The following is a 16257-nucleotide window of genomic DNA, read 5'->3' on the forward strand; positions in this document are numbered from 1 at the left end:
CAGTGAAGATGTATTCCGACATATAACTTCTTGCTTGAATTGACAACAAAGCTCACACTAGGAAAGTGACATAAATTAGTGAAGACGTTTTGTACAATAGGGTCTTCTCAACTTGTAAATATATCCGTTTCTCGAAAAAGAGGGAAAAGAAAGATTATAGAATGACAAAAGCCACAGTATTTCATTTTTTTTTTTTGTTGTGACAATGAATTCAACTACTCAAGTAAATCCTGTGTTTTCTGTTATTGTTACAATGTTAACTTTACCCCGTATGAGCAAGGTTGATTTCTCTAAAAAAAAAAAAAAAAGGTGCTGACAATCCATGCTTTTCCGCCCAAGTAACAATTAATAATTTTTGTTTGGGAAAATGGAAAAATAAATGACCCTTGGAAAATGGATAAATGATAATGCTGTTGGAGTGATGATAGAATGGAAGGGAGTACTAAATTAACTAGAGATATATAGTCACTTTGTGTTGCTTAAAGCATGAACTGAATGAGCCACATATCATATAGAAAATAAAGCGAAAACTGTTTCAGGACAAATGTGATGTGGACATATATTGAAAAATAAAAAAAGGGAAGCATTAACAGAATTATCCAGGTTGGTCAATATCTCCAACACAATTGCTGTACTTAATCCCTAATATTAGCTGATAGCTTGATGCTGATATATATCAAGTTAAATATGGTAATGTTACGCACTGTTATATATATAATCGAGATTTGGCAAAAGAAAAAAGTTCTTAAACAATGTCTTGTGCTGCATTCTCATTCAGGCAACAGGTTTTAAATTATGTACAAATACAAGAAAAATGACCTATACCTACAGACAAAAATTGTCACTGTAAATAAAAAATCCGTAGGTAAATGTATGATAGACTTTATTCTACGGACGTTTCTTCTGTTAACTTTGAGGAGACGTATAATGACGGCTAATTGTCTGTCACTATAGGTTTTATCTACTATGTATAGTGTGTAGGTAAAAGTCTCTTCTACTTACATTTCTTAACTGTAGGTAAAAGTCTTTAATATGTACCTATCATCTTCAACTGTAAGTAAAAGTCATTAACTTCTACTTACATTTTCTAATTGTAGGTAAAAGTCTTTGATATGAACATCACTTGAGACCGCAAGAACCTTCTTTCCCATTAACTGATGCCACAAAACTGCACTGTTTAGAAACAAGGCCAGAACCAAAGATTAGATATGTTCAAACATGATGTAATAATCACCAGAAATCTTCAAGTAACCTTCAAGGAAAAAAAAGTATTCTCTTTTCGTTTGTTGCAATTTTCAATTAGTACTTACATGTAGTAGTCAGGATTGGGAGCAAAGGTGGTGGTATTGAGAAGGCCATAGTTCCCTCAAATTAAAGTCTGCCTGCAATAGACTTTAGTGCTGTAGTAGGATGCTATTCCAAGTTGATCTAAGTACCTGAGCCATTTAAATTTCAAAACTTACAATAAATCACAACCAATTTAAAAGAGAACCAATTATGTGGCTCACCATCTCTACTCCTACACTAAAAATTAGAATCCCTAATTTGGAGTGAAGCTTTCACTCTCTTCACTCTCTTAACTAGAGATTCTCAATACTCTCTCTCTTCTCTGCTTGGGAGGTGCTTCTCACACTATCCCCATAATTAGCCAAAAAATATCTCAATCATCTCAAACTATTCTTCTTTTATCTTTATCTGTTATATTTAATTTTCTTAACCACTTATCCATTTCAATTTAAAAATAATCTTATACCACAATTTAAATTATTTATTATGAATCCAAAAGAAATTGTATATATTTAAAAATATTTTTTTATTATAATTATAATTTATATAAATTTAAAAATATTTATTTATTATGAATTATCATTATAATTATATACAAATAAAATTTGTCCTTTGCAATGCACATACTAAAATACTGTTTCTGTATATAAATGTATATGTACCCTCAGATTATAATCAGAATACAGATTACATACATCTCCCAATTTTGTTTTCTGTCGCAAATTCTATCAACCATAGTTTTCTCACACTTTTTGCAGTATAAACAATGGAATCTAATCTGCATATATGCATGGCTGAAATGTTTGAAGATTGAAAACCAATTTTCATGAAAATATAATAACAAACAAAATGTACTTGAAAAAATCCAAGACTATACTCACTATGGGTATTTTAACATAGCCACTGGGAGCCAGATTTTGCTGCAGCAAAGTATTGGACAAAGAAATAAGGGAAGTAAGCCATCTGTTTAATAGATTGAAAAGGAAAATATTTAAAAAATGAACGTAAGACATGCAAACATCCATTTTTCTGAAGACCATAATTATGATCTGAATACAATAAAAAGAGTGAAAAATTGAAGTCGAAACTTGGGCAAACCGGCTGTAGATCCCTAATTGGAGTACAACATCAATAAGGGTGCATAATGACTCAGACTGGGAAAGAAAAAAGAAACAAAATCATGTTAGAACATCATGCTAAGACAACTCTCTGTAACAAAATTACAGATAATTAACAGCTTAATTATTTTAATGTTTTTACTCAATCACAGATATGACGAACATTAAAAATATTTGATTGATTGGTCTGGAGTTATCAACAAAATTTTTTTGTCTAAGTCACTTTGTTTCTTTTTTTCCAAGTTACTTCTTTTTTTGCACAGATCGATATTTCATGGTCTACCACATGCAGTAAAAAGGACTTGCCAAGCAAATAAAATAATTTTGAAAATGAGAATGGAGTACCTACCATTGGATAGGGTATAAATTACTTATTGCAATAGTATGCTTATTATTTATTGACATAGTATAATAAAAAGATCATGTTGATTCCATATAAAATTATAATGCAGGGTAGCAAGCCAAAAAATTTTGCACCTGATTTCAATCTATAGATTAACATCATGTGGCCCAACAATGGATCTAGGATAAGCTTACACACCATCTTAAAATTTGGGATTACGGGCTAACTCGATCCTACAAAACCAGCTTGTAAGGTGAGAATTGTTCAAGCTTTATAATCTCTATTTAAGCCATATCTCTAATCTTTGTGGGACTAAGCACCACCCTTGAGGCTACAATTTAAAGCAACGCCCAAAGTGAATGCAATTAAGGCGAGCTAGGTGTGACCGCAATTAAGGCAAGTTAAGGGTAACTACAATTAAGGCGACTCTCCAACAAATACAAATTTCCTTGGTTACATAGTTTTTAGTCATGTGAGAAGGCCAGGAGAGGAACCAACAATGAGAATATAGATTGCATATTTTAGTCCCATGAAAAAAAGGAGGCCAAGAAGGACTTTGAAGTCATCAAGTGAGATCTCATGGTAAACAATAATCTTGAACCTTTGTTTTTTAACCAAACCGAATGACATCATTGATCCATGTAGCCGATGACACCTATTGGGATGAGGCTTTGCTGTTGTTGTAATACTAACTTCCTTGATGAATCTAGCTGCCATATGGAGGCATCGGCTAAAGTATCAAGATATACAGAAATGTCATCTCTCAAGTGTCTGAACTGACAAAAGATTATTTTTTATTTGGAAACGTAGGTGTTGGTGTTGGAAACATGATCGACATCTCAAGCAGGAGTGTCCATGCTTCAAAACTCAAAAGTAACTCCAAGTCATCCATCATGGTCCTTCTAAAAAACTCCAAACCAAAAAACTATAGATCTTTCCCTTGTTTCCTCTTAAATCATCCGCAACACCATTGGCTGTAAACACTGCATTCAAAGTTTGTCATCCAATAATAGAAGCACTCTAAGCCTAAAACTAACTTTCCTACAAAATTCCCCACAAGAAAAATATAAGATCCTATCAAAATCTTGTAATCAATTAAAACCAATCTAAGGGGGGCAGCAAAACCATCCTAAACCTTTTATAGAGCTGCCCATTTTAGGAACCCAGGTAATGAAGGTTTCTTGCCAAGAATGGAAAGGGAGAATAAAATGATCTCCATTCTGAGATTTAAAAAAAATGCAGGAGAGTGGGCAGACTATGGGAAACTAGCTTTGAAGGGTTTGGTTCCCTGGCATATAGGGGAAAAAGTAAAGATGTACAAAGCAGGAGGCAACAACCAAAGCAACTGCTGATTCAATTAAATGCAGTTCAACAAAAATATGCAGGATCAAGCCACATGCTCACATTCCAACCTCACTCATTTTGTTGTTCACAAAATATTATTTCATTTTATCCTTCCAAAGGACATTAAAAACAAGTATATCCTCCCATTCTTTGTTATTAATTTACATATTCATTGAGATCCATTCTAAACATGCAATTTCCTGATTGATAGCAATGTCTATGACAAATAGAATAATTTGAAAACTGCTGCTTATTTATCTGGTCAGGCAACTTTGTCTATTACACTTAATAATAAAACATATTGATGAAAGAATGCTTCATTAGTATCGGCATTTCTATATAAAAAGCCAACATCTGCTGAATGAAGTTCATCTACGATGTTTACCCAACTTAACCTTAACAAAAGACAAATAGAATATAGAGGAATTGCAGAGACTTTCTAAGCGCAGTAGTAGAACAAGCACATACTCCACATAATGGAATAGAAGCGGTACCAGCATGTGGACCTCCCAGCGATATAAAATTCTTAACCTGTATCACAAACAAAGAATAAAAATATAATACACTACATTGAATTAAAATATGGTACAAATAGAATAATAAATAAGAGCTACAAAAACATAAAGAATGTATTCAAGGAAAAAGAGTTCTCCATAAAAGAACCACACTAAAATGCAATGTCAAGATTTCTTCTAACTTTAAAAGTAATAAAAATGCAATATCATATGATCATAAAGTTAGTTCTTACAGGAGGTGCTCCATCACAAAATTCAATTATTCCTCTACCAATCAAGTTTCCCTGACAACCAAAAGAACCAATATGCTGTTAATATAGGAAAAACTAAGTCAAAAACTGAAAGTTCACTAACACGGTATTAAAAGTTATAAAACAGAAGTAAAAACATACAGGTGGAGAAATTAAGATCAGAAATATTTCCTTATCGGAAAAAAACCAGAAATATTTATATTTAAAATCCCAAATTTTAGAATAAGAATTAATAGGCTAAAATCAGTGCAATAATTTTGAAAATTTGTTTCTGTTTCTAAGGCCCACACATGTCCATGTTAATAACAGAAAGTTCTAATGAATACATGTGGTGGAAAGATCAAGCTACATGGTCAAAGAAATATGTCATTAATATTCAGAAGCAATCACTTAGATGTGTTTGTGGAAGTTAAAACAAAAAATGCCATGAGCGTTGACCCGTATCAAAAGCCAAGAACACAAATGTACTTTTTTTATAATTTGGGCTAAAATATATTCTTGGTCTTCTATCTTCTTAAAAACTCATTTTGGTCCTTTAACTCTCAAATTTCACTTAATGTTGTCCTTATGAAACAATGACCATTTTTGTTTTGGGGCACGATTTTGAACCCTTTCTTTTACTTATTCAAGACATTAAACTTGTTCCATTTGATTCTTCTACATGAAAACACCCAACTAATGTTTGAGCCAAAAAGGGCTACAAACATGGTGAAAATTGTGTGAAAAATTAGTAACATGAGCAGCCAAAAAACTGAAAAATTTAATATAAAATTATTTTCTAGTTACTCAGGAGACTCACTTTTCATGTGATTTTCTCCATAGTATGACCTTTTTGATTAGGTTCCATAGTTTCCATGAAGGTATTAGGTGAATCTAATAGGACAAGTTTCACGTCTTGAATTAATAAAAAAAAGGTTACAAATTGTGCCCAAAATAAAAAATGACTATTGTTTCGGAACGACAACATTAACTCAAATTTGACATTTAAAGGATCAAAATAAATCTTTTAAAATATAAAGGACCAAAACAAGTTTTAGTTAAAAAAAAATAAAGGACAAAAAATATTATTTCATCAACAATTTATTTGTATCTCTTTTCTTTATGTATCAAACAAATATTCCTTATTTTATTTCAATGTAGCCAGTTTTGCGCAGATAAAATGAAATGCATGGTCATCACACCTTTCCTAATGGAAGTTCTTCACTGCCTAAGGTTAGATCGCAACAGGTTTTCATGGCTCATCTTCCTTTCCATCTTTGCCATATATTTCAAAATACTAATTATGTATAAAAACAAATACTCGAAAGAATCTGGAATTTCTACATATAGAAACATAAATATATACATAGATCTGTCAATTTAACCCCTGTAAATATTAGATTCTTGCAAGCTTTCACTGTTCCCCGAAAAAAGCATATGTAATATAGCATCGTTGTATTTTACAAAGTTCACAGAAAAAATGGCATTGGTTACAGAAACATCAAAGGGTAAATCAACATCATCACAATCACAACACCAATTGCAAGAAAATGTCTAAATTAAAATAAAATTACTATTGCATAGTATTTACTTACCTGAGAAAGTCCCACAATGTTGTAACCCTGACCTAGATCACTCATCTTCTTTACCTATAGAATAAGATGGATGTTGGAAATAAGGCTTTTTATGTTTAGGAAAAGTGTTTAGGAATATTGGAGACTTTGAATAGAAACTTGATAGGAAAGAGAATTCTTTATGGAGGAGAGAACTTTGTATTTTTGCTTGATACAAATGTATAGGATTACATCTCTATTTATACTACTCTAAGGAGAACTCTAGACACACTAATTCTAGAGAGTTCTCAACTCTAGAGATCCAAAGAGTATTCTAGAGAATATTACAACCATAAGAAATATCTAGACACTCCAAACACTACAAGAATTCTCTAGAAACATGACCCATAATTACTTAAGCCCAAAATAACTAAGTCCAAGGAACCAAATAATTAATTTAGGCCCAAATCAAGTTTATATTTCAACATCCCCCCTTAAACTTGATTTGTTACTCCAAGCATACTCCTTAGCTTCACGAAAGTTTCCAACTTGAGTGGCTTTGTGAAAATGTTGGCAGCTTGATCTTGAGACATCACATACTTCAACTTTACCTCTTTCTTCTCAATGCATTCTCTTATGAAGTGGTAACGGGTGTCGATGTGCTTACTTCTTTCATGAAAGACTGGATTATTTGCCAAAGCGAGTGCTGATTTATTGTCAACACATATTTCCATAGGTTTTTCTTGTGGCATTTTTAACTCTTTCAACAAGTTCCTTAGCCAAATTGCATGACAAACGCATGATGTGGCAGCGACATACTCGGCTTCACAAGTTGATAGTGTGACTATTGGTTGCTTCTTTGACATCCAAGTGAAAGCAGTATCTCCCATAAAGAATACAAAACCAGTAGTGCTCTTTCTATCATTCAAGTCTCCACTCCAATCGCTGTCAGAAGAGTAATAGTGCAAGCCAAAGTTTGTTGTACCTTTGATGTATCGAAGGATTCTCTTTTCCGCCTTGAAGTGAGTTGTGGTTGGAGCTTCCATGTAGCGACTTACTACTCCTACAGCATAGAGAATATCCGGCCTTGTACATGTCAAGTAACGTAAACTTCCAACCAAACTTTTGTAAAGAGTTGGATCCACATTCTCTCATTTTTCATGCTTGCTCAACTTGCTGCCACATTCCATCGGGGTGCCAACTGGATTGGTGTCATCCATCTTGAACATCTTAAAGACTTCTTTGGCATAGCCTTCTTGGGTGATGAAAATTCCTTTGTCTTCTTGTTTTACTTCAATGTTGAGATATTATGCCATGAGCCCCATATCCGTCATCTTAAATTCATTTGACATATCTTTCTTGAACTCTTCGAACATGCTTGGATTGTTCCCTGTAAAGATCAAGTCATCTACATACAAACACACAATCAAAATATCTCCACTTTGCGCTTTGATATAGAGTGCATGCTCATATGGACACTTGATGAAGTTCTTGTCTTGAAAGTACTTGTCGATTCGAACATTCCAAGCTCTCAGTGCTTGCTTGAGACCGTACAACGCCTTCTTCAACTTCAAGACTTTTTCTTCTTGCCCTTTTACTTCATAGCCCAGTGGTTGCTCAATATAGACTTCTTCTTCGAGAAAATCATTCAAGAAGGCTGACTTCACATACATTTGATAGATCTTCCATTTATTTTGGGCTTCCAAAGAAATGATCAGTCTAATAGTTTCAAGACGAGCAACAGGAGCAAATACCTCATCATAGTCAATTCCTTGTCTTTGACTATAGCCTTTAGCCACCAATCTTGCTTTGTATCTCTCCACATCTCCTTTAGCATTCTTCTTTGCCTTGTACACCCATCTTACTCCGGTTGCTTTGTGTCCTCGTGGAAGTGTAGTAAGTTCCCACGTATCATTCTTCGTGATTGACTTGATTTCTTCGTCCATGGCGTCTTTCCACTTTATGTTTTCCGCTGCTTCTTGATAGCTTAGAGGCTCACAATCACCAAAAAGACAAAAGAGGTTAATGTCGTTTAGGTTTTTGGTTACCTCATAAATCTCTTCAATGCTCCTTAGTCGCGGTGTCCTCTCACTTGAACTTGTTTCATCCAGCCTTGGTGTCGTTGAGGCAGGTGGTGTAATATGTTCCTCTATGATTGGTTGTTCAATTTCATCATTTTCTTCAAAATAAGGAATAAAATCATACTTATCTTCTTGAACACTCCAATCCCAACAATCTTCTTCGTCGAACTCCACGTCGCGACTTATGACGATCTTTCTACTATTTGGATTATAGAGCTTGTATCCCTTGGATCTTGAGTCGTAACCCACAAACACGTACTTCTCACTTTTATCATCGAGCTTTGTCCTCTTTTCGTCTGGAACATGGGTATAGGCAATGCTTCCAAACACTTTGAGGTGAGAGATCCCGGGCTTCCTTCCACTCCATGCTTCTTGTGGTGTCTTCTCATGCACGCTTCTTGTTGGGGAACGGTTTGTTAGGTAAACTGCACATGCCACTGCTTTAGCCCAAAACTCCTTCGGCATCTTCTTGCTCTTGAGCATGCTTCGCACCATGTTAAGTATGGTCCGGTTCTTTCTCTCTGCTACTCCATTTTGTTGTGGCGATCTTGGCACTGTCAGTGGGCGACGGATTCCATGGTCTTCACAATATTTGTTGAACTTATTTGAAGTGAACTCTCCTCCTCGATCAGATCTCATGGCCTTGATGGAAAGACCACTTTCTTTCTCCACGAGGGCTTCGAACTTCTTAAAGTTTCCAAACACTTCTGATTTCTCCTTCAAGAAATAGACCAAGGTTTTTCTGGAATAATCATCAATAAAGAGGAGAAAGTACTTATTCTTACCAAATGAATTAGGTTTGATTGGTCCACAGACATCGGTGTGTATGAGCTCTAGCGGCTTTGTTGCTCTTGTTGTTGATTCCTTTGGAAAACTTTTACGAAATTGCTTCCCAATTAGACATCCTTCGCAAAGTTGGTCTGGGTGGTTGATGCTAGGCAAGCCTGTCACCATCTCCTTCTTTGCTAAACGTTCTAGACCGTCGAAGTTGAGGTGCCCGAATCGTAGATGCCATAGCCACGAAGAGTCGGTATAGCAAGCCTTGAGACACTTTGCCACATCATTTTGAATGTTCAAGAGGAACATTCTATTCTTTGACATAGGCACCTTAGCAATCAAGTTATGTCTACAATCTCTTAAGAAAAGACTATGTTCTTTCAAATGGATGTCATAGCCTTTCTCTAATAATTGTCCCAAGCTCAAAATATTATTCTTCATGTTGGGCACATAGTAGACATTGGATATGAATTGATGACTCCCATTCTTCAAACGTATGAGAATTTTACCTTTGTCTTTGACTGGTATCTTTGAGTCGTCTCCAAATAAGACATCGCCAGTTGCCGCTTCATTGATCTCCACGAACAAGCTTTGATCGCCGCACATGTGGTTGCTTGCGCCGGTGTCGAGGTACCACTTGTTTCTTTTCCCTTGAAATTTGTTTTGGCACGCGAGTAGCAAAGTTTCTTCTTCTCCGCCTTTTTCTTCTACAAAGTTAGCTTTCTCTTCAACCTTCTTCGAGAATCTACACTCGGATGCGTAGTGACCAATCTTGTTGCAATTGAAGCACTTGATTTGTGATTTGTCATACCTCGACCATGAATTTCCTCTTCCACGACCTCTTGTTACTTGTGGATTCCAACTTCTTTCTCCATTGTTGAATTTGTTGGAGTGGTTGTTGTAACCACCTCTTCCTTCTCCTCCATGTCCTCGTCCACGTCCACGATCTTGGCCGCGACCTCGTCCTCTTTGACTCTTGTAATTTGCATAGTTTGCTTCCTTTACGTTGAGTTGTAGTAGTTGCTCCGTAGCCTCCTTTTGTTTAATTTTTCTCTTTTGTTTTTCTTCGTATGCTTGTAAGGAACCCATGAGTTGCTCAATAGTCATGGTCTTTAAATCCTTGTTTTCTTCAATGTTGGTAACAATGAAGTCAAAACTTGGATTTAAAGTTCGAAGTATTTTTTCCATGACCTTCACCTCATCAACATCTTCACCATTTCTTTTAAGTTGATTGACTATGGCCAATACTCGAGAAAAATAATCAGAAATTGACTCGGACTCCTCCATAAACAAACGCTCAAAGTCACCTCTAAGAGTTTGAAGACGAATCTTTTTTACCTGCTCAACTCCTTTGTTGCAAGTTTGAAGCTTATCCCATGCTTCTTTGGCCGTCGTTGTGTTGAATATCTTCTCAAATGTATCTTCATCCACCAATTGATAAATGAGAAAGAGAGCTTTCTTGTTTCTCTTTCTTGACTCCTTCAACGTCTCCTTTACACCTTGGCTTAGCGAGGCTTCATCTTGCTCCTCGAAGCCATTCTCTACGATATCCCACACATCTTGAGCTCCTAGTAGCGCCTTCATCTTGATACTCCAAATATCATAGTTGTTCTTTGTGAGCATCGGCATTTGGAAAGGAAAACCTCCATTCGCCATCTTTTGAGGATCTTGAAGCTCTGATACCAATTTGTTGGAAATAAGGCTTTTTATGTTTAGGAAAAGTGTTTAGGAATATTGGAGACTTTGAATAGAAACTTGATAGGAAGGAGAATTCTTTATGGAGGAGAGAACTTTGTATTTTTGCTTGATACAAATGTGTAGGATTACATCTCTATTTATACTACTCTAAGGAGAACTCTAGACACACTAATTCTAGAGAGTTCTCAACTCTAGAGATCCAAAGAGTATTCTAGAGAATATTACAACCATAAGAAATATCTAGACACTCCAAACACTACAAGAATTCTCTAGAAACATGACCCATAATTACTTAAGCCCAAAATAACTAAGTCCAAGGAACCAAATAACTAATTTAGGCCCAAATCAAGTTTATATTTCAACAATGGAAACAAAAACTCATGCAAAAGCAAATTATGATTAAACTACTGGAACAGAAAATTACCAAACAAGTTCACCACCTTCTCACAGGCAATAGATGTCTGCATGGACAGAGTAAATAGATGGTTACTAAATTGTCAAACACCAAACATCAGCATCATGGAAACACAACATTCAAGAATCACCTGTTTTAATAGAGGCTTAGTCCAAGAATCCCAGGATCCATTTCCAATTTCTCTACAGATAGATCAAGTACATATAACATTAAGGATTTATTATTATCTTTAATGAAATATTCTTTCAGGGTAAAAGAAGTGCTCAAGTAAAATATCTACTTTTCAGGTTATTAAAGAACAAAGGTGATAAAATTTGTTATATATATATATATATATATATATAATTATTTTCAGATGTATTCCAAAATATTTTGCACAACTTCCTCCTACCCCTAACAGATAGGAACCAAGATTACTATTTACTAGGCCCTTATTATGATTTAGGATAAGGACTTACAACCAAATGGTAAATACTGCTCAAACAAATGTAATAAATATCAAGAAATTTAGCAAAAACGTACAAGCAGTATCCTGGTGAACCAGACCACTTGCTTAGTTCCTTAATAAAGTTTCTAATGCCCGAATGTTTGCATGCATCTCCAATACCTGACACAAAGTTTAACCACAAAATTAGTATCTTATGGCTAAGCATCCGACAAATTTGTGTCGATAGATTTGTTTTTGCTATACTAAGCTTTAAGATGTACAAAAAAAAAAAGCATTGACATTTGACACCAATCTTGGATCTTTAGCCTATGTCACAATAACAAAAGATAATTTACTTTTTTGTACCTCATGACAATAAGCATTTCTCTCTCTTATACAAAAAAAAATCATTATTTATTAATTACTCTTTCCTAGGTTTGTTTTCTCCACTCCTTCATTAAAAAATATGTTCACCTTGTGTCACCCCCTCCCAAGAATCAAACCCGAACAAAGAACCTTCTCCAAAAGAAAATTTCACATCCATATTCTCTCCCACTGTTAATTCATCAACATGAATCATAGTTTTTTCTTAGACTTCATTTTCAAAAGGATAAACTATGACATCTTTTTTCTGAATTTGAAAAGCAGTAGAATACATGAAATACAACTAATTTTCCAAATCCAAATAATCTGATACGCATGAACATGACTAGACTAGAAGCAAAATTTTCAGGAAAGAAGAAAAAGTTACATGGATCCATTGGGCATCAGTAACTGAATGCCCATTTCAGTATGATAACAAAATGATCAAATTAGAAAGCATGCGACAGAATATTTCATAAGGAATGAAATAAGTGACAACTAATAATAATGACAATTCTACAGCATAATTCCGTGAATTCTTTTCTTGCTCACATTCTTAAACATAAAAAGATTGAACAACCAGCATATGGACAGAGTTATATGACAATTAAAGAAGCATGCAATTGCCCACCATTTCTGATATATAGATTGGTAGAAGACAAGCTTCTTACTTCCTATCTATTGTCTGCAGAAAAGAATTATTCTATCATTTTGTGATTCTGAAGAAAGGAACACATGGAGAAATGCAAGAGATAATAGGCTCCAATCTAGTGTCTACAGAAAGGTATTACACTAACACACAGTAATACCAAACCAGTAATTCTGAAGACCTAATATGATTTCCAAAAAATCCAAGAAGACTAAAAATTAAATTTAAGGATAGGCTGGCTAAAAGACAATGGCAAGGTGATATAATATTCTTATTGCAAAGAATTGTAGCCAAATGGAGTCTGAAAAAATATCTATCCACTTCTCCATATCTCATTAGTAAGTAAACAGAATCTAATAAATGGATCAATGTGCTCCATTTTTCATTTGTATTAGTATTTAGTATCAATCAGGCATTTACTGATTTACAGTTAGTAATTTAAGTCCATTATTTCATCCTCTACCACTCTCCTGAATCAGAGAGGAGGGCTCAAACCCAAATTTTGACAAATGTAGACAAATTTTTTTGTTTCCTGAAGATCAGAAATAAAGGGTAAGGAAAAAATAAAGCTTGATGTTTCCTCTTAGTTATGATCTCAGCTTTAACTAGGATTTTCCTTCAATTATGTTATTTCCAATTTCAACTATGGTTCTTAGCCTAATATTCTATCACAACATCAACTCATTACAACATCTTCCAACATAAACAATCAACAATGAAGAACGAAAGCATGGATCGAGTTGACCGAATTCAACAATCAGTGATACGAGATAAATAACTCAAGCAGCAAAATAACAAAACCAAAGTCAAATGCCACATCGATTCTACACCAAAAATCAAAAACCCTAATTAGAAAGAGAGAAACAAAACCCCTAACTTCAACATTAAGGAAACCCTAACAGAACGGAAAGAAGAGAGAAACAGACCTTCGAGACCAGTGTCAGTGCCCGGTGAGCGCCATTCAGGTTGGTTCACTGGGTTGTGTACATTTCTCGCGTTCATTTGAAGCGGAATCAGCGCTGGAGGATCACACCTTCCGTACACGTGCGGTTGGTAGCTCGGGATGTCGGGGTTGTCTACGATCCCTGGATCGGAGATCACCGCGTAGACCATCGGCGCCGAGGGGAGGAACGCGGTGGCCGAGCGTGCCATCGGCGGCGGGTGCTTCGGCTGGGACACCACCCAGTCCTTCCCGAAGTATATGCGCTTAGAGAGCTTCAGCCCGTCATCGACCACTTTGGAGAAATCCTCAGACCATCGCAGAGAGAAGAAAATAAAATGTGCTTTGGAATGTAAAGACTTTGAAATTGCAGTTTTGGTGAGTCAGAAAACTTTTATATTACAGAAAAAATATGGTTGTGGTTGTATTGTAGTGTGTCAAAAGACATTTAATGTGTTAAGAAAACTATTATCATATATTTGCTATAAAAAATAATTTTATTTATATAATAAGAGTAATTTTAGCTACACCAAATGATTGTAGGTATAAGTTTTTCAAGATTTTACTTACACAGTTTTTTACATACACTCATTATTTGTAGGTTGATTTTTTTTATTGAGTTTTTCCTACACCAAACAACTATAGGTATAAGTCTTTGATTTTACTTACTATGAGTATTTGTAGGTAAAAGTTTTTCCTAGGCTTTACCTACACTAGATTAAACATGTAGGTAGAAGTGTTTGTAGGCATATGTCATTTTTCTTGTAGTGAAAGTAGAAAATCCTCACAATAAAAGAAAATATCATACGTCTGTACAAATTTGCCTTATCTAATCTATCTCAGTCTACATTAGCATGAGTTACAGCTCATTCAAGTGAGAAGTAACGTTTAGGAACTCATCCTCCTCACATGGTATTGTTAGACCACCCATTGGATGATCATATCCAAATTGCTCTTCTGCATGACTAAGTTATTGTTGAAATAATTAAAGGTTGGTTCAAGTATGATATTGGAATCATGAACTGTCTCATCTTATCTCCAACATAGACTGCAAGATAGCCTTTTGTAGTTCAAAACTTTTCGAGGCTGCTTGGGGTTGTAGAAAACGAAGCCCACCTAATAATACCATGTATGCGGAAACCTATTGTTTTCAGTTGCTCCACACAACAAATAATATAATGACTATAAAGGTCTTGAACATGAAAGAAATATTTGAGTTCAGATACTTCAGGAATGGGATGGCTTTTGTTGCTTGGGAACCCAAGAAATTGTGTATATATAATGTATAAGACCTATGCAATCCAATTCCACAGTTGGTCGCCGTGATGTTGAGGGAGAAAGAATCAAATGGTATTGTCTCAGATGTCTCTTTCAAGGATTAGGAAGATTAATAGGAATCCATACCTCACCTTCAGAGATAATGGCCAACAAATTACCACATGAGAACCTAATGTTTGTTCATGCATTGTGATGTAGCTAATCCAATGGTCGATATGCTTAGGACATCTCACATGTTTCATCAAATAATTGTAAGCTGACAGTTCTATTGATATATATATCTACCATGTACTAAATATTACAGTGACAGATTGACAGCTCTGAATAAGTTTTGGGAGGCAAAAAGAAAACCAATACCAAATACATGATCATGAGGCCCTATGAACCACATTTTTTATGTACGGAAAATTCTAACCGGCACCAGCCTAAAATTTGCACGCATTAAGTTCATTGCCCCTACCCCGTTAATAATTGTTAATATGATCCACTTTGATTTCTTTTTATATACTTTATCTTAACTACTATCTTATCTCATAGCCCTCATTCACCAACAATTCATGCAGCCATTGGTTTCTTACATATTCCTTTGTCTATATATATTCATGGCTACAAGCACTAGCACCAACACATAACATTCAAACCCTAAAGCATTCAAAATTGTCAATACTTTTCTTAAACAGTTCTCTCCTTAAAGCAATACAACAATGGGTTTTTGTTAGCACCAGAAATGAAGGCATCCCGACAGAGCAACCACGAAGAGAAGTCTCGCGCCCTAAACACCTTGAAGACTACGTGTGAGCTGGTACCATGCAGGGTCATGCATGCGTATGCATGGATACCAGTTAGTTAGGGATACCGTTTGTTAGTTACAATAGGGCCGTTATTCTGTTATCGCAAGGTAGTTGCTGCCATTGCAAGCCATAGCAATGTAAGACCCGTGTATAAAAGGAAAGCTCACTCATGAATAAAGCAGAGAAATCATTTCCCAGTATTAGCTTAGTGTAGTTATCTCTCTCTCTCTCCTCTGCTCTTAACAGCTGGTCCGACCTACTACCATGGCGGAACACGGAACCCGCCGTACCACCACTGATCGACTCGAAGAAGCCATCTCCACCCTCGCCATGAAACACTCCGAGCTGGCCAGCAAAGTTGACGCCATGTGTGAGCGTTTTTCTAACATGGCTCCACCTCCATCCCCATCTCATCATCCTCACCAACGTCCCCCAGTCAAGCTTGACG

General features: G+C 35.5%; 1 protein-coding gene across 1 annotated transcript; it reads right to left on the reverse strand.

Moving 5' to 3' along the window:
* Positions 1-1119: 1119 nt before the first annotated feature.
* Positions 1120-13952, reverse strand: LOC102659903 (uncharacterized). Its single transcript, XM_041007207.1, has 10 exons — positions 13695-13952; positions 12783-12825; positions 11884-11968; positions 11492-11543; positions 11387-11407; positions 6433-6486; positions 4841-4891; positions 4561-4623; positions 2169-2441; positions 1120-1173 (listed from the first exon to the last, which is right to left on the reverse strand). The coding sequence occupies exons 1-10, from the start codon at positions 13950-13952 to the stop codon at positions 1120-1122; spliced, it is 954 nt and encodes a 317-aa protein (XP_040863141.1).
* Between the last annotated feature and the right edge of the window lie 2305 nt (positions 13953-16257).

The sequence above is a fragment of the Glycine max genome, chromosome 12 (assembly GCF_000004515.6).
Source record: "Glycine max cultivar Williams 82 chromosome 12, Glycine_max_v4.0, whole genome shotgun sequence".
In the NCBI taxonomy this organism is placed as follows: Eukaryota; Viridiplantae; Streptophyta; class Magnoliopsida; order Fabales; family Fabaceae; genus Glycine; species Glycine max.

Bases quoted from the DNA above. Each gene is read 5' to 3' on its own strand.
- LOC102659903 (XM_041007207.1), bottom strand. From the start codon at position 13,952: ATGGCACGCTCGGCCACCGCGTTCCTCCCCTCGGCGCCGATGGTCTAC. The intron at 11,969-12,782 runs GTGGGCAATTGC...ACTTTGTGTCAG, and splicing joins CAATCTATATATCAGAAATG to GTATTGGAGATGCATGCAAA. The intron at 4,892-6,432 runs GTAAGTAAATAC...TTTGGTTGTCAG, and splicing joins ACATTGTGGGACTTTCTCAG to GGAAACTTGATTGGTAGAGG.